Genomic DNA, 23,738 nt, shown 5'->3' on the forward strand with positions numbered 1-23,738 from the left:
CCCTCCAAATCAATCAATCATTTCTTATTTCTTTAATATTAGTTTCTCCAACAAACACTTTTTAAATTTTAATTTTGTCTTGAAACGAACTTTTATCGAGTTTTTAATGAAAAAGTGGTATGCCAATGGCCTATAATATAACAATATACTTAGCGTAAGTAGTAGATTTCAATTATACCTATAACATTTGAAGATATCCATTCTAATTAACTATTTAGATTGGTTTTAAACAGCCGATGTCGTTCGATATTCGTTTAAAATAGAAATAAAATATAACGTGCTCCGGAGGAGAAGACAAGGTATAGTATAATATCGATTCCCGCCTAGGGTTCTACCTAAAAAGGAAAAAGGTATATTGTATATGAAACAAAATTTTACTAGATGTTATTGAATAAAATTATGGTCAATCATTTGAGGTTCCACCACCTTTCAACCACAAAAGCTTTTGTATTGTGACCACCAATGCATGAGCGGCCAAAATGGCAAATTCCCCGTGAATTCTGAAGCTATCCTGTGAATTGAATTGGACGTCACACAAACCAATAATAATACTAATAATAAATTTCCATTTCCATCTTTTTGTTCATTTTACTTTCGGCTAAATAATACAGTTCCTATATTCTTTTCATGTTGTATTGATATTAAATACCATAAAGTTAACATGATAGATGTGACACTAATATAAATAGAATTTTTAACGCCTATTATATAATTATTGTTAGCCAACCTACTATTCTAACCATCGCTCTACTGGTTAAGGCGTCAAAATGAGCAGAACTTCACACTAATTAATGTATACTACTTGTGAAGTTGGAGGTTTGATCTTGACGAGCTCAAATAGTAAGTTAATATTCTACGATGGTAGAGAAAGTGACATAATAATCAGAGGAGAAATAACGTGCCCGTGTGGGGGGTGGTCTGCCCTGGCTCAATTATTTTTCCATATATCAATCAAACTTCCATCCCAAAACTGGGGGCACAGATTGGATAAGCGAAGGGAGTTAGGGCCCACCCACGTGGAGAACAAAGTCAGCTCGCCACATGATGGGCTCCATTATGGATTAAGGTGGGCCCGTTTAGGGGTCTTTGTTTCATCGTTAAGAGGCAGCTATCTGACGTGTAACACCCCTTCATTCACCTCCTAAATCCTAATCATAATCTACCGTCCCTCAATCTTCCCTCAAAGAAGAATTTGCCAATGCTTAAAAGAGCAATTACAGTTTCAGTTAGACTTCAACTCCATGTCAGTGGTCTCTGAGTTTGAGTCTGGGGATTCCTGGGGAAGGAGGCCGAGCAGTGGCAATGGCAACAGTGAACTAAGGTTGCACAGGATTATCAAGGTAGACAGGTTATCGAACGAGTCTTTGGTGACGCCGAACAGTTGCGTCAAACCGGCACCAATCAGGCCACCTAGCAGACTCCCTCCGTTTGATATGGACATGAGGGTTGCAAAAAGTGTGGCTTCCATTCCTTCTGGACATAATTTTGCTGCTAGAACAAGAACAGGCATGAAAGACGCCTGCAGGAAAAGAAGAAATTTACTTCACTAAATTCTGCTGAAAATCGATGGCACTCGATTAGATACAACATTGTACAAAAGTATATATTACCTGACCAAGAACCGTTATAATCAACGAATCCCCAATCGCAAACCACTCGTCGCTTATACCCCACTCACGATTTAACCCCGTTACAAGGAGAACCTAGAAAATGATCAGAAAAACATGATAAGCAGATAACAAAGAATGGACCACAAACATGAACAGGTGAAATGTTTCCATCATGTCACAGACCTGGCTCATTCCAAGTGCACTGCCAAAAATGGTGGTTACTAGAAAAATTTTCCTCAGAGGGACTTTCTTAAGAAATCCATTATAAAGCCCAACGCCGACAAGCGATGCTATTGATGTAACAAGCTTGACACGCCCTAGAAATTCGGGAGTGAATCCAAGTTTATTTGTGCTGAGAAAAGATCAAACCCACGGATATTCGGATATAAATTAGATGCCGAGAGCAGAAAATCTTTAAAGCGACTAAAATGTGGAAAGGGGATAAAGTTTAGAAAGACAACGGCCATACGTAAAGAAGAACATGGCAGAATCTGATTGTGGTGTTGCCTGCCACAAGAAAATAAATAATGTTGGAAGAAACACATTTCGTTGACTAACAGCATCCCACAATTCAACAACGTGCTGTCTTGAGCTCCCAAGAAAATCATAGCTAGCTGAAGGACGATTTATTCCTCTCACAGGCTGCTCTTTTACAAGAACTGCCACCACAGATGTTATCAATGGCAACAAAGCTGTGACTCCAAAAACAAACCTGAGACGCCCAAATCGATTGTTAGAATTCACAGCTCCAAAAACCAAAATTTATTACTAACTTGTCAAACTGTATCAATTTCTATCCTAAATTTTCAATTTAATAAAATTGCACCCAAACTTAGATAAGCATTACAATTTTAACCTTAAACTTGAAAAGTATTTCAACTTTTATCCTCTGTTAAGGTTTCATTTGAAAAATCGTTAAAAATAAAATACATTTTCATTAATCAGACTTAAATTTGTGTCGCACATTATTCTTCAAATTAGTGAGTTTATGAAGATTTTTACATTACATTTTGTTAAAATGAGTGAGTAAATTAGCAGAAATTGAATCAATGATAGAAACTATTACACCTATCTAAGTCTAGGGTCCAAATGGAATTGAAAGTTAAAGTGTGAAACTTGATTCAACTCAACAAGCTTAGAGTTAAAAAAGTAAAATTTTCCCTCTATGTAAGTTGTAACATCCACGCATGAAGAAATACAGTACCTTACACCATATGCATCCACCAGTGAACCACTAAAGTAGGAACTCACTATTCCACCAAAAGCTGAAGAACCCCAACATAAGGACTGAAGAGATCCTGACATACTTTGGGATTCACCACGAGCCCTCTCAACTACCATGGAATCTACAACCTGTACCAAACTTCCAATGTATCAGAAAAAGGAACCCCAGGTTGCAAATTATGTAATTATGGCTAATGTACAGGACACTATTGAATATTGACATTAATTATGGCTAAGGAGATTGAAGAGATAGAGATACACAGGACACTATTGAATATTGACATTCTTATGCTCACAAGAATAAACATATACTTCACCTAAAATGTAGCTTTTGTTTATTTTCTCTCTAAAGAAAATGCTACAGTATAGTTTTGCTCATAAAGGTCAAACTTGACCGTTTAGTGGGGGAAATGCCAGCCATTAAACATTATACAATCGAGTCAAAGCCCATTCTCCTGATTCTGTCTTACTGGTGAAGAAAAGGGAAAGGCTGGAGAGCAATGTGGCCGTTGAAAGTTGGGAAGACTCTCATCCAGTAAAAGTGAGCAAATTGACATGTAGTAAAAAGGTGCGCCAAACTTGCTCCATTTCTATATATAGAACACACCAGTTTGGAGAGGAGACGAGCCATGGGACTTTCTTGAGCAAGGCGTCAGCTGTACTGATGCATCCATGAGTAAGTTTCCAAATGAAAATTCTCACAAGGGCCTTTCCCTACGATGGGGTAAAGATCTTATTGCAGGATATGGCCACTAGGTGATAATTTTTTAGTAAGGGACTTTGCCGCATAGGATCCTTTTGTATCCAAGATCTAATTCCATTGATCATCTATGTTGGGACTTGTTGCCGGAGCCCAAATCCCATGAAGCATTTTTCCCATTTCATAAATGGTTCTGTCTTTTCAAATGATAAAGCATATAGTCTTGGGAAGGCGGCTTTAAGAGGCGAGGGATACTGTCTTTTATGATTTATGATAAAACATATGCAGGCAGAGGCGAGGGACACTCTGTCAGATGACAAATTGACGCCCAAGAACTCTGATTTTTTATGATTTATGCCAAGGCCCAAAGCTTCTTCGGGGATGTAAGCATATCTTTATTTCAAGATGAGAGGATGCTGTCATCTGCAAACTGCCGGTAGTTAATGGAGAGAATCCCATCACCAACCTCAAAACCCTTTATGGAACTTCTTTTAGGTTCTTGAGATAGCATGACTAGAAATTAGCCACAATTGTAAAGAGGAAAAGGGAGAAGGGATCACTGTGGCAATGACCCCTCGAGTCTATGATCTTACCCCTTGGTTCTCTGTCGATGATGATAGAATAATTTTCCGTAGAGATACAACCCCAGATCCATCTTCTCCACTTTGGGTCAAACCCTTTAGCAGTCACTAACTCGCTAAGAAAGTCTCGATCAACCATGTCAACGTCCTTCTCAATTACAGTGCCAACATCATCCTCACGCCTTTTGGTTGATAAGTGTTAGTCTGAATGATGGTGGGTTCAGACCCTATTATTACTAAGCCTTTCGCTAGGGGCATGGGAATGACTTTGTATTCGAGCAAAAAATTCATCCCTAACACGATGTCGAAGTCGTCCAACTTAATTATCACAAAATCAAATTTTCCAGTTCAAGTCCCCAGCTTGATCAAAGTTCTCTTTCCAACTCCTGAGATAGGCAGGGGTACTGAATTGATGGGTTTCATCCTTCCGGTGTCTCGATGCCAATTTTATTTGATCTTAGTTCTTCTTTGGCTCAAGATTGGATTGATCCCTTGAAATTCCTCTTGCACATGAATTCAGTTTTTCATTTGTTAGGCTGGTTTTCTCGACTTTCATACAGCCGAAGGTTGCTCAGTTCCATTCTCTTAATACATCCTTTAGTGCTTTGAGTTTCTGTATAACACCGTGACCTGACCATCCTGTCAAATGGTTGTTTTACCACCAATTCTCAAAATACTGGTAATGGATCCACCCACATGTTTCGAACTTATAATCTCCAAGCCCCCCATCTTTGAGAACCAAGAGTAAGGAGAAACAGGCAGTGGTCTGATGTAGTGTGGGGGAGCCTCTCCACCAAAGCAGCGTTGAATTTTTCAATGCAAGGGCCGGTAATGAGAAATCAGTCAATAAGAGCATGGAATGCCTATCATGGAAACTAGACCAAAAATATTTACCATTTGATAGGGGAGGACCAACGAGGGCAGAATCATCAATAAACTTGTTGAAAAGTCTCACACTCTTGGTGCTTCACTTGCCATTATATTTCTCCTCCTAAAGTCCAGTGATCCAAACATAAATGGAAGAGGTCATAGAGTTCTGTCCATAAGGTTGCTCTGTCGGTAGCTTTTAAGAGCCTGTACACGCCTGTTAACTAGAACATATAGCTACCGGAGAGAACAAGATCAAGAATGAGATTATGAGTACCTTCAATGACTTCTATAACCTTCATGGATGAATCGTTCCATAAGATGATAATAACATCAGTTCTTCTAAAAGCATCTAAAGCAACCCAAGCAATATGCCTAGAACTACATAGCGTTTCCATAAGACTGCCTATTCACACTGCTTCATTTAGTCTCTTGAGGATAAAAAAGGTGGCGTTGGTCTTGATAAGAAGGCATTTGATAAGGGCTCTTTTAATCTTAGAGTCAAGGCCTCAAACGTTCCAAGAGAGCACAATTATGAGGGTTCATTCAAACCGTCTATGGCAAGGGAGGGGGGAGCTGTCAAAATTCACAATGGAGGTGTGATTCTTTAACTCCCTTACTACATTATTGGTCAGACAACAAAGTTCCCCTTCTCAAGTTTCATAAATAAGTAATTAATATAGTCACAAAAAGATGAGATCTTTCATGGTTTGTGGTTGTGAATCGAGTTTTTCCATAGCATTTTCAGCTAAAGCTTTTAACAGACGTATGAGGGAAAAATCATGATTGTCCTACAAAGTCACAACATTATTTTTCTAAAAATAATTTGAATAATTTAATGAAGTTCACTAAAAGTAAAAAACAGCATTAAAAAAACAAGTCATTTATTATGATATTAAATAAAAATTAAACTTCACAAAATGAGATAAAAACTTGACTTCTTGTGTTGTGCAATGGGAAAATTACATGAACCAGTCACAAACTACGAGGTGATCAATGATCAAGGTTTGGGGGGGCCAACCAAAAGGTGAATAAACTTGAACCTACGTTGTTTAGATTTGAACATGTGATGTCTATCAAAATGGAAGAATACCGACCAACGCTTTTATATCTTACCAACATTAACAAACAACAATATCAAAGTTCCAACACTTAAAATGGAAATTCCATAGACAAGTGAAAGTTTTATATTTAATAACCGGGAATCGGAACTGAACATCCCTATACCCAGAGACACCTGCGCCTGCCTCAAGGCCTGGACTAGGGAGACATCAAGGGCTTTTGGTAAAGTCGAAGGTTCAAACTTGGGACCTCTCAACCGGTATGAGCAAGAGACCCCAAGCCCTTGCCAATGTGCCGCCCCTTGGGGGCTATAAATAATGAATTATTAGGATACCAGCCCTAAATCCTGGTCTCCATAACAATCATTGCTGAAAAGGCACTCTAACGAAAAGAGAGAAAATAAATGCAAAGTAAAAGGCACTTACAACATCTGAGAATGCTACGGAAAGCGATCCAAGGAGTATACAGAAAGCAGCACCATACTTGCTATCGACAAGTGTGGCCATTAAAGTCCACGAAAGTGCACCAAGCAGTCCTGATAAAATCAAGTACGATCTTCTCCGATAACCAAAAAGAGGAACAGAATCACTGCATTCACCCAAAAACTCGTTAGAATTTTTTCTTTCTTTCTTTTCACGTCTGTGTGAGACTGAGGAAGTTAGGTTAGAGACTCAGATAAAGAGAGAAACAAAGACGAAAGACGCTTATACCTGATAAACCCATATAAAGGTTTGACAAGCCATGGAAATGCAGAGAAGCCAGATACTACAGCTGTCTAGTCAATAAATAAAATTTATCAGATACCTAATTACCACAATTTTTGACTTAATCAAAACAAAATTTTGAAACCAAAGTAACCTTAATACACATAATAAAGACACTAAAAATGACACAGAAATGATCTACTTCGTTGAAATTTATGCCACAAAGGAGAATGTCTATATCGCGCAAAATAAAGATAAGTTATATATGCAAATACTGAGCAGAAAACAAATGTTAAAAGTTAACAATATACAACCATCAGCATGCACCATTAAGGTAGGTCAACATTTCATATCGTACATTTGTAGGTAAGAATTAAAAATTTATTATGATCACGGGACTACATAGTATATACCTCTGCAGGATCTAGGTGCAGATCATCCTTTAAGTAAAAACTGACCGCAAGCCTTGCTAGGCCTAAAACCCCTTGAACAAAATAAACCATGGCGACAGCCACATTATCTGGAGATAGGTCCACCCCAAAAATTTTAATGGTGCTCGAGAAATACTTCTTATGAGCAGTACTTTTACCATTATACGGAAGCAATCCTTCTCTGTCATTACCTGGATCATACAAGCAACAAGAAGTAAGATGCATAGTGGATTAAGAATCCCGAAAGGTAAAATGTATCAGTGTCCTGGTTTGAGTACAATATGATGAAAAGCAACCAAATGTAACTTTAACGCGTTCAAGCTCGAGGATCACATCAACGTTGTATATAAAAGCTCCCATAGCTCTTCTTCGTCTAATTCATCTAGCAATTGATTGAAGGGGTCATCAAAAAGCACAATTCACGATAAAAGCAAAATTTCAATCCAAAGTTATTTAAATCCTTCATCAACCGAAACATAAGTCCATATATGTGATCTGTTAATCAACCTTCGCTGTGCACACGAGAGATCATCGCCATCCTAAACTCCGGAGATTCTAATTATTTTTGTATATTTTACCTTGCTGTAATTGACACTAATTCTTCTGGAAAAAAATGAATTACGAAGCACGATTAATTCCGGAAGCAAAGTAAGATTGCCACTCGAATCGAACCTCTATTTATCCATAGAAACCGCTCAATTAATGAACATTTATATTTCAAAAGCTCTCGTCGTAGATTCCGAAATATCTTTTGTGCTGCACCATGTAACCTATTCTCGGCAACAGAACATAATTAAAAAAACAAACAAACAAACAAACAAACAATTCGTCTTCAAATCTGAAAGTTCCAATTTCCAAAGACACCAATAAATGGTGTACTTCCACAAATTACAACACGAAACAGAACAAAACAATTATAATCTTACCACTCCGAGAATTAGGCAATGACTCGTCATCCACGTCCATTTGCGACATGGGAACGGCGACAGACATGTCGTCTTTAGGACTGTTCCGACAAGGCAGCAGCGACGATGGCGGCTGTCGACTCCGCTTGAAGGCTCCGACGCCGGGAGGAGCCGGCTTCCGGCGTATCTTATAGGAAGTAGGGAAGGACAGAATTGGGTTTTCGAAGCGCGAGATAGAGACTGATTGTATGATGGGTGCGGGTATTAAAATGTAGGCCATGGAGGAATATTTAATCAAGGACACTAATTTGGGTTAGAATCTTAATTGTGATTAATCGAAATGGAAATGACTAAACTGACCCTCTTCTTCTCTGCGCCAGGGCGGAGATGTACGACGCGTATCTGGGCGATATCAATTATCGGTTGCCTTTGCGTGGCCGTGGGAGTAGGGCGCCAAAATCTTTCCTATTTTTATTGTGCTTGGAGGATAAAATGGGGTTTTCATATATATATATATATATTTTAATAAACCCAAAATATTGGGTTAACCTATAATTTAATTTTTTTTCTAGTTGTGAAATTATTTTTTTCTTAATTATTTATACAAAAATTTATTTATTTCCATTAAAATAACCACTAAAATTTCATAAAACTCAAAATTTTATATATTATTGTTGAGTAAATTTTAAATATATATTATATTAAAAAATATTATAGGAATATAACTGAAATTAATAATTCCGAGGAGACAGTAATATTGAAATATTAAGTTCGCTTCTAAATTTTATTTTAGTTTATATTTTCACTAAATTGATCACATGAGTTGATCAGTTCTTAAAAAACTGAAAACAATAAAATTCCGAATTTCGCCCTTACAAAATCCGTATTTCCTCAACAGCCCCTCTCTGCAAAACCCCAATTTTTCCAAAACCCTCTGTGATCCCTCATTCTCCACCTCCACCAGCGCCTGAATCCTAACCACCTCCGGGAAATCTATCAGCGCCGCCGGAATTGCGACCCTCAGTGCTGCCGTGGCTATCCCTCTTCCCCAGTGCTCTGCAGCCACCGCATAACTGATATTCGCTCTGCATTTCTCCTCTGATTCCGGCTTGACCGAAACGTACCCGACGGAACGGCCGTTCAGGCAAATGGACCGCCGCCATGGATGGGGGATCGCGACCTTCTCTAGGTAAGTTAATGCTTCTTCTTTGGAGGTTATTGTGTTCCATCGGAGATAGCGGGTTACTCTGTCATCGCCGGCCCACCTGAGAAAGTCGTCGGCGTCGGAGAGATTGAACGGGCGGACGGAGATTGTTGATGAGTTCATTGGGCAATTATGGTTGAAAGCATTGGGGCTAAAAAATTGTTTGTCCATCGGTCAAATTTCTCATTTGGTCAGCTATGGCGGCTATAAACCTATAAAATTTGCATTTATTTGAACATGAATCAAATAAATTCATAACAAAAAACAAACCAATCATCAACATACGAGAGATCAATTAACAAATAGTAGACTTGGAGTCCACACCAAGCAAATCAATTTTGACTCTCTAGAACGAAAATTCCGCCCACCTTCTTCCTCCATTTCACCTCTCTATATAACTCCCCACTGAAATCCCCAGCACAGCAACCAAAAATCTCACAGCAATGGAAATTACTCTCCGGCCACTAGATCTCACTGACATCGACGATTTCATGGTTTGGGCATCGGACGAGAAAGCAGCTCGATCCTGTTCCTGGGAGCCCTACCAGGATAAATCGGACGCCATAAAGTATATCAACGACCAAGTCCTGTCGCACCCCTGGCACCGGGCCATCTGTGTCGACGGCCGGCCGGTAGGAGCGATTTCGGTGACGGCGAATGAGGCAGCGAGGGACCGGTGCAGGGGAGAGCTAGGGTACGTATTGGGATCCAAATTTTGGGGGAAAGGGATCGGGACGGCGGCGGTGAAATTGGTGGCGGAGAGGATTTTCGTGGAGCGGCCGGAACTGGAGAGGTTGGAGGCGTTGGTGGATGTGGAGAATTTGGCGTCTCAGAGAGTGGTGGAGAAGGCCGGATTTCAGAGAGAAGGCGTTCTGAGAAAATATGGAGTGATGAAAGGGCAAATTAGGGATTATGTTATGTTTAGTCTTCTTTCTACTGATCTCCAATAATTTAAAATAATTATAGAATATTAATAGTTAAATCATAAATAATTTAAAATATTAATTATGAATGTATTAGTTTTTTCATAATAAAATATGTATTACCTAAAATTTATAAAGTCTAAATGATATATTGATATTGAATAATTAATTTTTTTTAAATATGTTATATTTTTATTGTTCTATGTGTATAAAAATCTCAGGAAGAAATTCAATAATAATGTAGTTTTAAAAATAAAATGTAAAATTAGGTTTTTAAAATAAAATAAATAATTGGAACACGTGGCGCTTTAGAAAATGGTTTCCCGTATTATTTTCAAATTTTACTGGGCCAAGACTAAAGGCCCAATATATTTTCAGTTTTTTCTGGGCTAAGACCAAAGGCCCAATACTAAAGACCTGAAATTACAAAACTAGCCTCGAAATTCAATTACAATTAGAACTGAAAAGGAAAAAAACTACTGCGCTGCTAATGGATCCTCTCTCAGCTCTCAGAGACTTCACCATTAGAGGCGAGCTCGACAAAATCATCCGCGTCAACGACGAGTTCCGTTTCGCCTCCGACTATTCCTTCCCTTGCGCCGCCGAAACCGCTTACCGCTCCAAACAGGGCAATCTTTACACACTCGAAACCCTCGTTTATTACATCAAAAATCACCATGTCAAGCACACAGAGTATCTTCAGAACGCTCGCACGCAGGGAGTTACTTCGGTTACTTTCCCGGACCGGAAGCCTTTGCTTGATTATCTTACCGGCAAGGTCTCCTCCTCCGACGCCATTGAGCTTCTTGTCCACCAAAATCCCAAGTTTCCCGATTTGCCCTCTGCGAATGAGTATCGCCCTGAAAACCCAGTGGTTGTTGGCGCAGCCATCGATGCGGTCGATGAGGACGACGGTTTAAAGGATTCTACCAATGTGAATTATATGGCGATGATTACGGCTATTGAGAGACCGTTGAAGGACAGAGAATCGTTGTTGGAATGTAAGAATAGGAATTTCTACAACGTGCTTGTGGCGTCGACGAAGCGCGAGGAGGAGAGGCAGCGTCTTGAATCGCAGCAGAGGAAGGATGGTTTGGTTGCTAAGAGTAGGTTAATGGGATCCGATGACAGGGGTTTGGTGGGGTATGGTGATGATTTGGGTTATGATGCGAATCCGAAACCGAAAATGCATTTGAAGGGAGGAAAAATTGGTGAAGGTGTGCCAATAATTCTGGTTCCGAGTGCTTTTCAGACTCTAATCACAATATATAATGTGAAAGAGTTCTTGGAAGATGGTGTTTATATACCCACGGACGTCAAGGTTAAGCAGATGAAAGGGGCGAGGCCTGAATGTGTGACCGTGCAGAAGAAATTCAGTAGGGATAGAGATAGAGTGGTGACCGCGTACGAGGTCAGGGACAAACCCTCGGCTCTGAAATCAGAGGATTGGGACCGTGTTGTAGCTGTTTTCGTATTGGGAAAGGAATGGCAGTTTAAAGATTGGCCCTATAAGAACCATGTTGAGATTTTCAATAAAAGTAAGTGAACTATTGATCTCAAATGGGTTGTTTTTGTTTCTTAATACTCTTAAGTTTCACAAGATCATAAGTTAATCTGATGTTTGCGTATTGAATATCTTGCAGTTATTGGATTTTATATGCGATTTGAAGACGATAGTTTGGAATCAGCTAAGAATGTGAAGCAGTGGAATGTTAGAATTATTTCGGTAATCTTCTATTTCCCTTATCCCTCCCCCTCTAACCTGTTGCATTGTCTTAAATCTTGATCTGGCTGTGGTTTTATTTTTTTGTTCTTTGGCAACGTCCTTTAGTAATTTAAATAATGTTTCCTTTTGCAGATTAGCAAGAACAAGCGGCACCAAGACAGAGCTGCAGCATTGGAGGTGTGGGATAGGCTAGAAGAATTTGTGAGGTCACGGTCGCATTCTTGATGTGAGTTCCATGGTGCACCGCACCCCCCCCCCCCCCCCCCCCCCCCCCCCTCTTTTTTCTTGTTACCATGTTGAGATTTTCTCCTGACGAGTGGGCTTCCTAAGGTAACAATTGACTGGAAGCAGGCTTATTTGGACTTATGTTTATTGGAAAATGAAGATAATTTTTGTAACTTCATTCAAATTCATTTTTAGATGATCGAATTTGTTCATAACTATATTAGACATTCATTTCATTGATTCATGTTGCTTCCGGTCAGTATAAAACTCACAAGCACATAATCGTGTAATTTATTCGAAAGAATCTCTGATGTAATACAAGTTTTTGGAAACAAATGCCCACAAGAGGAGAATATGATGATAAAAAAACACCCTAAACAAAAGGGATGTTTTACATAATGGACACTCCAGGAAAAATATAAATGCAATAAATGAACAATAAACAACGATTTGTAGAAGATAGGCTACTGATAAGAAGATCAGTACAACTTGAAAGCTGAAGCATATGCAGAAGCCAACAAGATGGAGAATAGTAGAGGTTTTGACAAAGTGTTCGAGGTTCCGTCTGATGAGTCGTTGTCTGTTGATGGAACAGTCTTTGATCCAGTTCCTGCACAAGCAGTAAGGTATTTTGATTTGTAGTTGCCGTGTGAACAAACTGATAGAGCATACAGTTAAGCGTTTGTTTTGTTCTTACCTGAAGGAATGTTGTTTGAAGATTCTGGTGCTCCTGCTGGAGAGCCGGTGGGAGTAGCAACTGACAATTTTCAGGTATTACAAGTTAGCACTTTAGATAGAGATTGATATTAGTTCATAAATAATCCTCCTGCTCATTATTAATGTGCAGTAGTGCCCATAAATTGTTCACTTGAATTCTTACCATTGCAGCTGCTGATGGAAGGAGTCTGAACATTGCAAACTCGGGGAAGAGCCAGGGCCTGAGTTTGGTTGATATTGATCCCAAGCGACGAGCCACCACCATTCAGGACCTGGCACAAGCATTGTGGTTGTGAACGGACAACAGTTGCAAGCTGTGTGCAGCATGCTTGTGATGGGGTAGAGGAGTTCCCTGTAATGTAATTCAAGCATGGCGACAAGCTGATCAGCACATTTGTGCAGTCCGACTGTGCGGCTGCTCCTGCCCAGTGCACAGCGACAATAACCGCAACTAGAGTCATCACCATCTTTGTGTGTTCCATTACAACTACTTCTGGGAATGGTAAAGAGAGTTTATTTGATGAGAACTCAGAAGGTAAGAGAGTTTGATTTGTGAAGTTCCGAGCAGAATTGTGTGGTTTTTGTAGGGAATGGAAGGACGAAAGGGACAGATGGAGAGAAGTTTGATTTGGTGAACCACTTTTCCTACTTCCCTAACAGTTTTCTTCGTTGGAGCTATTGGGGCTAAGCTAGCTGGTCAACTTTGGCGCTTTGACACCTAATGCCTGGACTTGGGAAAGGTATATGGAGATCGGTTATCACGGCAACCAACTTCTTCATCAGGTAAAAACTCAGAAACTTGGGACTTTTAGGAGTCTTTAAGGCTGTTGATTTGGGTGGCTAAACTTTAATGGCGTGTAGGAAGCGTAATCCTCGTTTGATCCTTCTTTTGGCTTCGACTTTTATATCTTTCTGTGTTTGGTCAATGGTTATCCTAACCCTTCGAGAAATTTTGCTGCGGGTTAGATAAACAAAAGTATGATGGGAAAAAGAAAATAAGAACAGACGTCCTGCACAAGGCATGTTCTTCCACTGATCAAAAGAGGGGTACATGTGCAGTGATTGATATGCAGTAGGCCTGCGGCTCCAGCCCCCTCAATAAGAGTTATAGTCTCTTAGAAGCACATGCACCGACGGTATACATTAATACTGCTAAGTTTTGAAGCAAAAATCTGCCAAAATCAAAGGAACGGTGGGCAAGCCAAGGCTCATTCGTTTTGTAGACTATCGAATTGATGAAGTTGTAGAAAATTGGGCGTAGTCCCGAGATCGAAGCGAACTAATGTAACCTTTTTATTGAATTTTTGGGAACTAACTTTAGGTAAGTTCAATGACCAAAAGTGTTTTCTTAACCTATGAAAAACAGCTAGTGTTTCTATTGAACAAACTCATCAAAGAAATCACTAGGTATTCATCAATAGTGTGTTTGTCTTGATGATGACATATAGGTTTAAATACCAGGTTTATGTTATTTCAACTCTTGTTCAATTCACCTTTGTACTTCCAGAATGTTTGTTTTCTGTCCTTTTATTTTTAAAAAGTGATCCCTTTCATCTCTATTTATAATAGTGAGATAGCACTGGTTCTTTCGATAAATCGATGCATGAGCTGAGGCTCCCATGACCTGCCGACCCTTCGAAAAAGTTAGGTCATCAAATGGCTCACAATGAGTCAGAAGTAAAAGATGGGTCAAACTCATATAAGCAGAGGAAATGCATTCACGAAAAGAGAGAAGTCGTGGGAGACTGGCCAACTCGAGGGTTCTGGACATGAGAATGCAAGATCTAGATCTGTAACAAATATCTCTCTGAAAATAAATCACTTCATAAAAATATAGAGACTAAATTGAACCGAGAGTTGGAAATAACGTCACCAAAATAAACCAAAGTAGTATTTTAACCTTAGGCTATAAAAATCTTAGCTATATTATTCAAAGAATTGAGGGGGCACAAGAATGTCAGTTTGAACTCAGAAGTATAGCCGTAATGAATTTGAGCTCTGCTGAAGCCTGCAAGTGGTTGCTAAGGTAGGTAGTTGAGCTTCAAAACCAAACCCATGGCTTCCCCTCCACTCCCTCTCACTTTGACCCTCTTCTATAAATTCCTTCACCTTCTCCTCTTAACTCCAATAAACTTCCAAATCCAAAGTCTCGGAACATTATCATACACTCCCCACAAGAGTTATCCCAATGGAGCCATTTGTACCCCTTGCCCGAACAATCCCGGTGCTCGCTCTAGCGTTTGCTGTAGCAATTCTTCCAGTTTTGGGTCAGATCAATTCACCCTGCAATCCTTCCATGATTGCTCGCTTCACTCCTTGCATGAACTTGCTCACAAACAGCACAGCAAATGGCACTTCACCAACTGCAAGCTGTTGTGATTATCTAAGGTCGCTCACTGGCACAGGAATGGATTGCCTCTGTCTCATTGTCACTGCAAGCGTTCCTTTCCAACTACCCATCAACCGATCATTGGCGATTTCTCTTCCTCGTGCCTGTAACATGCCCGGCGTCCCAGTCCAATGCAGAGGTACAACTCCTAACTTTCTTAAAAATTGACAACATAGAACAAATAAGTGTCTTTAACCATGAGATCAAAGTTCAAATCTCCATCTCCATATTACTTTATGGAAACTTCTTCAATTTGATTCATTTCTGAACGAGAAAATTGATAACTTGGTGTTTGTTTGGGTTCTTTTTGCAGCCTCTGCTGCTCCTATTCCAGCTCCAGGTAATATGCTTTACTTCAAAGAGTGAGAAGACTGATGTTTTTATGGGGAGGAGGAGGATGATGACAGTTTTTCTGGTATGTTTTGATAGGTCCTATCTCACTTGGTCCAGCCCTCTCTCCTGATGCATCACCAACTCCATTAGGTACATATTTCACACTTAAGCTTTGAGTTTGAAAAACTTGTGTTGATCTCCAAATGCTTTGCATTTCTTGATTAGGTTCTGGCATCCCTCAACCTGCCACGCCTGCACAGTCACCGGAAGCAGAAACCACAGAGTTTCTAACTCCGCCTGAAACTCCGACCACGACCACTGATGCCGGGACTGGGATTTCACCTGAACTGACTCCGTCATCTGCTACAATACCCACTTACAACTTCTATCTTCTGGGATTGGCATTGAGTTGTATGGTTTCGAAGCTATACTAGATTGCTTATCCAAAATCTGCTGATTTATTGGTTCCAACAAAAAATAAAAAAGATCTGTTTATTTATTTGTAATTGTGGGGAGTTATTCTTTTGAGTTTTGAGTGGAATAGTTGTTTGATTAGGTTTTTGGGCTTTGAGTTGGTTCAGAGGAGTGACTGCTTGTATACCTAAAAAGCAGACATACCGAGAATTGTTTGTTACTTTGTTTATGATCAATTTAAATTCTTCATTTATTGCTTTTCTCACAAATTAAAATAGTTTGGAGTCTATTACAATAATAGTTAAACCTCAAGCACTATCATCGCCCTAAACAAATAATGCTAGAAATGTGAGTCGCTAGCTTTTCAAGTCATTTTTAGGCTGATTGGTAAGATCTCGGGTCAATTGGAGAGGAGAACAAAACATTTTTTTATAAGGTGTGGAAATTTCTCCCTATCATACGCGTTTTTCCCCTCAAGGCAAAGCCCGAAAGAGGACAATATCTGCTAGTAGTGGACTTGGGGGGCTGTTAAGCTCTAAACGGGGAGTGGACACCAAGCGGTGTGCCAACAAGGACGCTAAGCCTCATAAGGGGGATGGATTTGTGAGATCCCCACGTTGGTTGGGGAAGAGAACGAAACGTTTTTTTTTATAAGGGTATAAAAACCTTTTACTAGCATACGCGTTTTAAAAACTTTGAGGAAAAGCCTGGAATGGAAAGTTCACCCAAATGGTATAATGTCTGGCATTTCGTAACATAGAGAAAACTACCGACAATTCTTTGTGAGGCCAACTTAAATATGAATGTATTCATAAATAGCACCTTTGAACTTCAGCACAGCAGATGATAAATCAATCTATAGTTCAGATTGTGTTCACGTTAACCACAGCATTACTCTATCAGACTGTCTGAAACAAGAGCAGAAGAGGGTGTATTTTACCCATACAAAGTAAAAAAGACAGAAAGAAAAGCAAACCTCTGCTGATATAACATTTAAATCTTAAGCTGAAGGAACGCTAGCTCCATCCTTGATGGATTGACGCCAAGCAACCTCCCTAGCTCCATTCTTGTCTACAATTTTGATAACGAAGTTCGGTGGGGCCACAACAAGCCTGGACCTGATCTCAAGTATGCATTTATCAACCAAATCAATAGCTTCTTCTTCTGTCATACCACTATGGTAGTGTCTATCCATCATGGAGAGTGAAAAGTAAGATCCATAACCAAAAGCTCCCTTGTCAACCTTGTGAAGGGTGGCAATATAGTCAATGTAAAAGAGGGATGGGCCTGTCTCCTTGTCATATCCCGCCAAAAGAATGTTTACAGAATATGGATTCTGAAAATCAAGAACTCACAATTGAAATCGGGAGACAGTTACAGCTCATTTAAAGAATCGGCTAAATGCAGGATTACAAGAAGAATAGTGGATCACTTATTATTATGTTCTAAGCACAAAAACCAAATTACACAGTAAAACTCCTATTTTATGTGCTCGTTGTTTACACGAGTTCTACATCGAGCCTAGCTTATCCATAATGAATAAAGACTTGTGCCCCAGTGGCTAAAAACTTAGTTGTAGTGGTGAAACACAATAATTGGTACTTTTTGTCAACTCAGTAAGAGACACGAAGACACTAGAAAAAGAGGTCACCCTTGTGCACGGTAGGGGAGCAAGATCAAGGAAGATTTCATAGAACTGGACATAAAGAGTGTACATATGTAAACACGAACCAGATTTCGTGAAAATCATTAGTATTCTATGCAGTCGTCACCACATCACATGCCATACCATTTTAAAGCCAACCCGATCTTGCCCTCAACACATCAAATTAAATTCGAACACATCTCTAGCAGAATTTAGTGAAATTAAATGAGATTACAAGGACAATATCTACTAGTAGTGGACTTGAGCTGTTACAAATGGTATCAGAGCCAGACATCGGGTGGATTGCCAGCGAGGACATTGGCCCCCAAGGGAGTAGATTATGAGATCCCATATCGGTTGGAGAGGGGAACAAAACATTCTTTATAAAGGTAAGAAACATTCCTTATAAGGGTGTGGAAACTATTCTCTAACATCAGACATATTTTAAAACCTTTCGGGGAAGCCCTTAAAGGAAAAACTCAAAGATGACAATATCTATAAGTGGGCTTGGTTCTATTTCTCGGACAAGAAGTAGAGTATAATACATAAGCTCATCATCGTTAACTTTCTGAGTTATGAAATGCCATACTATGCCATACTAGTAAGAAATGAACCAATAGGATGATAATAGCAAGACGAAACATGATATAAGAGAAATACATGAACTTTGGCCTGCCTACACCTTACACAGCTGGATACAAGAACAAAAACGCAAATCAAAGTGTTTAACATACAACATCCGAAGATGGTTATCGGTCTAGTTTCTTTCCATTGTGAGGCATCCTTAAAGATGACAGAATGACAGAAATCAAGGGGTTTCGAAAAAAACAAACCAAGACAATATTCCCTCGCTCTGTAAACATTTGAACAGTTTTAAGCTCCACAAACTAGTGAAAGTTAGATTGAAGACAAAACTATTCATACTTCATCATCACGATGAATTATTAGAACCGCTTAAACCAACCCCCATGATCCAACGTTCCCAAAACTTAAAAATTTAGTCAAATGAAAGTTATAGTAAGAAGAAATGATATTACCTTCCGCAAGGCGGTTGCGAGTTCACCACGAGTAAAATTAGCAGCAGCAGCAGAGGTCAAAGGGATACCATTGCGAAACTGATACAAAGCCACATTCTTCTGTATATACTCCGTGAACTGAACCCTATCGAATCACAGGCGAAAGAAACACATAATTAACAAAAGGCAAACGATTAGAGAAGAAACAAGATTTCCATCAATAAAAACCTCAAACCTGTCGCCAGGTTCGCCGCTAGCTGCAACGAGCTTGTGGGAATCGAGAACCATGATCTTGTCCTCGTTGGATTTATGAACCAAAATACTATGCACCGCCGATGTGTCAGCCGCCACTATGACGAATCCGTTGCCAACAAATCCAAATACGCTCTCCATTTCTCTTCTTCGTTCTTCTTGAAATCGATCTGGTTTTTACAAGCTTCTGTGAAATTCGGGAGAGCCCCCCCTTCTGAAATTATATATGCTTTTACAGCAGCGACTTGAAGAACAAGTTCTCTCACTCTTAAGAGGCTTTTTCATTTTACATTTTTATTTTTCAAATTTTGGATTTAAATTATTTTCTTTTTTTAATTTTCCTTCCCTATTTTATTAATTTATTTTGTAACCCAAATGTAATAAATAAATGCATAGAAAAAAGGCAAAAACACATTTATTTATTTATTTATTATTTATTTATAGATTTTTACACCGGAAGAAAGCAACCGCCTTCTTAAGAGCTAAAACTCCACAGAAAAGGAAAAAAAAAAAAAAAAAAAAAAAAAAAAAAAAAGATAATATTATATAAAGGTTGAAAAGCCCCTCTTTTCATAGATATTCATTCATAAGCGCGCCCTCCTCCATTTCCTTCCTTTCTCTTTCAGAAGTAACCGGCCAGTTTCAGAATCGACAACAACGGGCTTCTCTCCGTCGACCTCCTCCGGCCACCTTCCGGCCCTTCTGTGAAGAACGATTCTCTCTGGCTTCTGAATATCTCATCGGCTTGCTTTCCTTCTACGTTGAAGGCAAGTTCCTTTGCTTCTCTGTCTAATTCGTTCATTATGTTCTCTCTCCCTGTGTGAGATTTTCATGATTTAGGGTTTTGTTGGTAGTAAAATTGGGGGAGGGTAATTAACGAGTAATTTGTATAATCTTTTACCAGCGAGGAAGTTTCTGTTGTTGTTTTCGGCATTGATTCCGAACCCGACCAAGCGGAGATTCTCGTTAGGGGAAGCCATGATGGCGATTGGATGGCCTGCCGGAATTACGAGTACGCCGCCCTCTGATAGACGACCGGCAACTCTTTCGAATCTACCGCTTCTTTCTTCGCGTTCCTCTTCTTCCTCCCTTCTCCAATGTCGTTCTTCCTCTCTCCTTCCTCGCTGCCATTGGCCGCTCTGTATGTGAGGGCAGGCCATCTCGAAGGATCCAGCTCCTTCTGAAACGAACACCACCCATGTCGCTCTTGAGTTGAAGTGGGGCACCATCATTCCACCCTTAAAATGACAACAACAACGGTTATAGAACTATATTCGAGAACTCTATGAATTAGGTATTGGACAATTGTGGATTTCAGAGCTTGCTACCATACTTGTTTGATATCGACGATGGAAGTGGCCACATCGGTTCTCCGAAGTTGGGGGAACTCATCAGGGCAAGCCTCAAACATTTGACCGTATTGGTTGTTGTAAACAGGGGTCTGGCTTTCGAGCTTGATCGGAGCTCTGACTCCCCGACTACCTCTTCTTACGGAGGTGGCTCGTTGGCTCAACGCTCTTAGTTGCTCTTGTGATGCCCTTATGATTTTTCCTCCTCTCTCCCTTCTCTGCTTGAATATCCTCTCTAGTTTATCCCGTGGAATCTGCAATTTCATTCCAATAATTATATCATTCTGGGAAGTTAAAAGAGTACCCATTTAGAGAAGAGAAAGAAACTGACGTTTAGAGCAGCTTCGAGAACATCATTGCTGAAAACGCTGTAATATGCTTGAGCTTCACCTCCGGCGGATGGATAATCCTGCAACAAAACCAGGAAGCTGGAGTAAAAAGCCACTGGAACATCATTCAATTCTCAGAAGAAAAGTCCTCAAAACCTTGAATTCGCCGGGATTGTTGACGGGTTGAACCAATTTGACGATCTGGAGATCTTCATTTTCTTGGTTTGCCAAGTATAAAGTTGTTCCTGCCGGGATCGTCATAACATCCCCGGATTCAACGTTGTAAGACTCTTTTCTAGTTTCCCTCTTTTCCTGGACTACTGTAGTGATCGTCGCTCTTCCTAGAAAAGACAAATGTCGAAATTAAAACAAGCTCCATTTCCATAAAGCCAAAAACAGAGGAAAAAACTTGCCTCTTACGACCAAGAGAACACATTCTGCATCCAAGTGGTGGGGGACGATGAAGGTGTGAGGGCGGGCTTCAAGAATTGCTAATCGTTGGTTTTTAATTCCTTTTAAAAGCTCCGACCTGTCGGTGAATTTCTCCAGCACCCTCCAATGGCCCTGGTCAGACTTGTACCTTGATTGAAAACGCTGCTCCTGAAAGTAGTAGGGATTGTTGCTCTGTTCTTGCTCTGTTCGTCGAATGGCTACTTGATTTACACGGCTTCTTCCCCCATGTTGTCGTTCTTGACGTCTCCGTTCATCTTCCCTGCTTCTCTGCTCTTCTCGTCCCCTTCTCCCATGCTCTCTTTCCCATTCTCGTTCTCTCTGTTCTTCCTCTCTGCGACGTCGTTCTTGCTCTCTACGCCAATCTGGGTCTCTTTGGTTTTCATCTTCTACATCCCTTCCGCCTCTACGTTCGCGTTCTCTGCGTTCTTGCTCTCGCTCTCTGCGGCGGCGCTCTTGCTCTCTACGCTCTTGCTCCCTACGCCAATCTGGGTCTCTCTGGTTTTCATCTTCATCATCCCTCCCGCCTCTACGTTCGCGTTCTCTGCGTTCTTGCTCCTGCTCTCTGCGGCGGCGCTCCTGCTCTCTGCGCTCTTGCTCCCTACGCCAATCTGGGTCTCTTTGGTTTTCATCTTCATCATCCCTCTCGCCTCTACGTTGGCGTTCTCTGCGCTCTTGCTCTTGTTCTCTACGGCGTCGTTCCTGCTCTCTGCGCTCTTGCTCCCTACGCCAATCTGGGTCTCTTTGGTTTTCGTCTTCATCATCCCTCCCACCTCTGTGTTGGCGTTCTCTGCGCTCTTTCTCTTGCTCTCTACGGCGGCGCTCTTGCTCTCTGCGTTCTTGCTCCCGACGCCAATCTGGGTCTCTTCGGTTTTCATCATCTTCCTCGTCCCTCTCGCCTCTACGTTCTCGCTCTCTTTGTTCTTGCTCTCTCCGACGTCGTTCTTGCTCTCTACGTTGTCTCTCTTCTTGTTCACGTTTAGGATCTCTCTCATTCTCATCACGACGACCTCTACCCCTCTCACGCTCTCTCTCATGTTCACGACGACGTCGTTCTTCCCGCTCATGTTCCCTCCGACGTTGCTCCTCTCTCTCCCACTCAGGATCTCTCCGTTCAACCTCATCAACGTCCTCACCCCTTCCCTGCTCTCGCTCCCTCAGCCGCTCCGCACAGTCCTGTAGACACCTACGTTGTTGCTCCACCCCACGCTCCGTCACTTCGCACTGGAGCCGACACACCTCATACTCCGCACGAGGACTCCCCCTTTGGTTCACTCCACATCCCTTCTTACAAGCAGCAAACTCATCCACGTTCTTCCCCTTCAGCTCCTCACACCGGTTCACACATCCATCATGGTCAACCCCAGCCCCGCTGCTAAGGCTCTCACCCTTAGCACCCAAACCAACAGACAAACAAGCAAGAAAAAGGGTAAACGCCAAGAGACACAAACGAAGCTTAACTTTAGACAACGCCATGTTTGAGACCCGGATGCCCTTCACAGCCACATCCACAATGGGTACTTATAGTACTTAGAGCTCGAGGCTGGAGTAAGATTAAGGTAACATGCTGATCGCCGAGTGTCGAATTTGGCAGAGATGGAGGTGTCATGTGATGTGGTGAAAAGACGCACCAGTGAGTACGAAAAAAACAGAAGAGACAGCTGCAAATAATGGATTCTTTAACAAATAAAGGAGAGTGGAGTAGAGGATATGGAGCAAGGAGACAATTTGAGAGAGTGAGGAGTGAAAATGGTGGGCTGAGGGGCGCCGACGCGGCGATGGGGCGAGGCTTTTGTTAGACACCTCAATGGCAACGTGTTAGTTTGCATGCAAATGGGATCACTATCATAAGGTATTTGGTTCGAAAACATGGCTTCTTTCATGTGGGAATCAAACAAAAAGGATATAAGTTCTTAAAATATTGGTAACTTGCTTCATCTTCATCCTCTCATGGATAGTAGTGAGTGATGATCAGTGGCTACGAGATGAGATGGATCTAAGTTGTGCTTATCTTTGCATTTTGATCTTTACTTGTGAGCGTAGTACATTTGTGCTATGAATGAACAAAAATACTATTAAAATGAAACAAAAATAGGATGTGAGTGAGAACTCCGAGCTTACATGTGAGCATACACGATCCTATATCGATTAGAGAGAAGAACGAGTGTCAATGAAGATGTTGGACTCCGAAATGGGTGAATTGTGAGATCTCACAGCGAATGAAAAGATAAATGAGTGCCAGCAAGGACACTGAGCCTCAAAAGGGATTAATGGTGAAATTCCATGTTGGTTGAAGAGGAGAATGAAATAAAAGAGAGTAAAAAAAAAAAAAAAAACAATATCGGCTCGGAGCTAGACGGGGAAGTCCTTCCCCCGAAAAGGCCCAAAGAGGTAGCGGTGGGCTGTTACATATACTTAATCTAGTGAAGGCTAAGACTCAATTAGCCTAAGGCCCAATGATAGATTCAGCAGGCCAAGCCGAGGCTAGTTGTCCTCGCTAGAGTCAAGGACAACCCAAGTGATGAAGTTGAGTCCACTCATTGGGATCGAACCAAGCAAAACTTGGCCAACCCCTACGCCCATGCTTTGACCGACCAAAGAGTTGTTCTAGGTATCTAGGTATCTAGGCTTGTCCACATTGGCTAAAGGCTAGTCAAGTCAATCTCTCCAAGGTCAAAGTAC

The 23,738-nt window shown here is 40.8% G+C and overlaps 8 protein-coding genes across 11 annotated transcripts; 3 read left to right on the top strand and 5 right to left on the bottom strand.

The window, feature by feature from the left end:
• Nucleotides 1-884: 884 nt before the first annotated feature.
• LOC111790478 (folate-biopterin transporter 1, chloroplastic) lies at nt 885-8,536 on the bottom strand. Of its 2 annotated transcripts, none has more exons than XM_023671388.2 (9): nt 8,106-8,536; nt 7,162-7,370; nt 6,755-6,819; nt 6,470-6,632; nt 2,815-2,963; nt 2,080-2,322; nt 1,794-1,962; nt 1,611-1,703; nt 885-1,519 (listed from the first exon to the last, which is right to left on the bottom strand). In XM_023671388.2, the coding sequence occupies exons 1-9, from the start codon at nt 8,362-8,364 to the stop codon at nt 1,223-1,225; spliced, it is 1,647 nt and encodes a 548-aa protein (XP_023527156.1). In that variant the 5' UTR covers nt 8,365-8,536; the 3' UTR covers nt 885-1,222. The 2 variants fall into 2 exon arrangements, with proteins under 2 accessions (XP_023527156.1, XP_023527158.1); XM_023671390.2 differs by lacking the exon at nt 8,106-8,536 and adding an exon at nt 7,852-7,928.
• Nucleotides 8,537-8,839: 303 nt separating this feature from the next.
• LOC111790505 (Acyl-CoA N-acyltransferases (NAT) superfamily protein) lies at nt 8,840-9,796 on the bottom strand. Of its 2 annotated transcripts, none has more exons than XM_023671425.2 (2): nt 9,657-9,796; nt 8,840-9,500 (listed from the first exon to the last, which is right to left on the bottom strand). In XM_023671425.2, exon 2 carries the CDS (start codon nt 9,457-9,459, stop codon nt 8,899-8,901), a length of 561 nt encoding a protein of 186 aa, XP_023527193.1. In that variant the 5' UTR covers nt 9,460-9,500; nt 9,657-9,796; the 3' UTR covers nt 8,840-8,898. The 2 variants fall into 2 exon arrangements, with proteins under 2 accessions (XP_023527193.1, XP_023527195.1); XM_023671427.2 differs by having other exon boundaries at nt 9,613-9,749.
• LOC111790509 (uncharacterized) lies at nt 9,732-10,396 on the top strand. Its single transcript, XM_023671431.2, has one exon. The coding sequence runs from the start codon at nt 9,732-9,734 to the stop codon at nt 10,236-10,238; it is 507 nt and encodes a 168-aa protein (XP_023527199.2). The 3' UTR covers nt 10,239-10,396.
• Nucleotides 10,397-10,531: 135 nt separating this feature from the next.
• On the top strand, nt 10,532-14,185 carry LOC111790290 (protein CDC73 homolog). The gene is made up of 6 exons (XM_023671152.2): nt 10,532-11,749; nt 11,855-11,937; nt 12,070-12,788; nt 12,866-12,933; nt 13,051-13,381; nt 13,467-14,185. The coding sequence occupies exons 1-3, from the start codon at nt 10,702-10,704 to the stop codon at nt 12,160-12,162; spliced, it is 1,224 nt and encodes a 407-aa protein (XP_023526920.2). The 5' UTR covers nt 10,532-10,701; the 3' UTR covers nt 12,163-12,788; nt 12,866-12,933; nt 13,051-13,381; nt 13,467-14,185.
• Nucleotides 12,438-13,361, bottom strand: LOC111790508 (non-specific lipid transfer protein GPI-anchored 26-like). Its single transcript, XM_023671430.2, has 3 exons — nt 13,043-13,361; nt 12,860-12,919; nt 12,438-12,772 (listed from the first exon to the last, which is right to left on the bottom strand). Exons 1-3 carry the CDS (start codon nt 13,359-13,361, stop codon nt 12,642-12,644), a joined length of 510 nt encoding a protein of 169 aa, XP_023527198.2. The 3' UTR covers nt 12,438-12,641.
• Nucleotides 14,186-14,509: 324 nt separating the features above from the next.
• LOC111790499 (non-specific lipid transfer protein GPI-anchored 20) lies at nt 14,510-16,273 on the top strand. The gene is made up of 4 exons (XM_023671419.2): nt 14,510-15,407; nt 15,582-15,608; nt 15,698-15,751; nt 15,827-16,273. The coding sequence occupies exons 1-4, from the start codon at nt 15,068-15,070 to the stop codon at nt 16,033-16,035; spliced, it is 630 nt and encodes a 209-aa protein (XP_023527187.2). The 5' UTR covers nt 14,510-15,067; the 3' UTR covers nt 16,036-16,273.
• A 518-nt stretch (nt 16,274-16,791) lies between these two features.
• LOC111790500 (proteasome subunit beta type-2-A-like) lies at nt 16,792-19,202 on the bottom strand. Its single transcript, XM_023671420.2, has 3 exons — nt 18,912-19,202; nt 18,698-18,821; nt 16,792-17,351 (listed from the first exon to the last, which is right to left on the bottom strand). Exons 1-3 carry the CDS (start codon nt 19,067-19,069, stop codon nt 17,016-17,018), a joined length of 618 nt encoding a protein of 205 aa, XP_023527188.2. The 5' UTR covers nt 19,070-19,202; the 3' UTR covers nt 16,792-17,015.
• A 125-nt stretch (nt 19,203-19,327) lies between these two features.
• Nucleotides 19,328-22,562, bottom strand: LOC111790469 (vicilin-like antimicrobial peptides 2-3). Of its 2 annotated transcripts, none has more exons than XM_023671375.2 (6): nt 21,020-22,562; nt 20,763-20,947; nt 20,609-20,686; nt 20,262-20,531; nt 19,830-20,166; nt 19,328-19,744 (listed from the first exon to the last, which is right to left on the bottom strand). In XM_023671375.2, the coding sequence occupies exons 1-6, from the start codon at nt 22,530-22,532 to the stop codon at nt 19,551-19,553; spliced, it is 2,577 nt and encodes an 858-aa protein (XP_023527143.2). In that variant the 5' UTR covers nt 22,533-22,562; the 3' UTR covers nt 19,328-19,550. The 2 variants fall into 2 exon arrangements, with proteins under 2 accessions (XP_023527143.2, XP_086978453.1); XM_087122327.1 differs by having other exon boundaries at nt 20,763-20,943; nt 21,016-22,562.
• Nucleotides 22,563-23,738: the final 1,176 nt, after the last annotated feature.

This window comes from Cucurbita pepo, chromosome 3 (genome assembly GCF_057944985.1).
Source record: "Cucurbita pepo subsp. pepo isolate OVF chromosome 3, ASM5794498v1, whole genome shotgun sequence".
NCBI classification, from domain to species: Eukaryota; Viridiplantae; Streptophyta; class Magnoliopsida; order Cucurbitales; family Cucurbitaceae; genus Cucurbita; species Cucurbita pepo.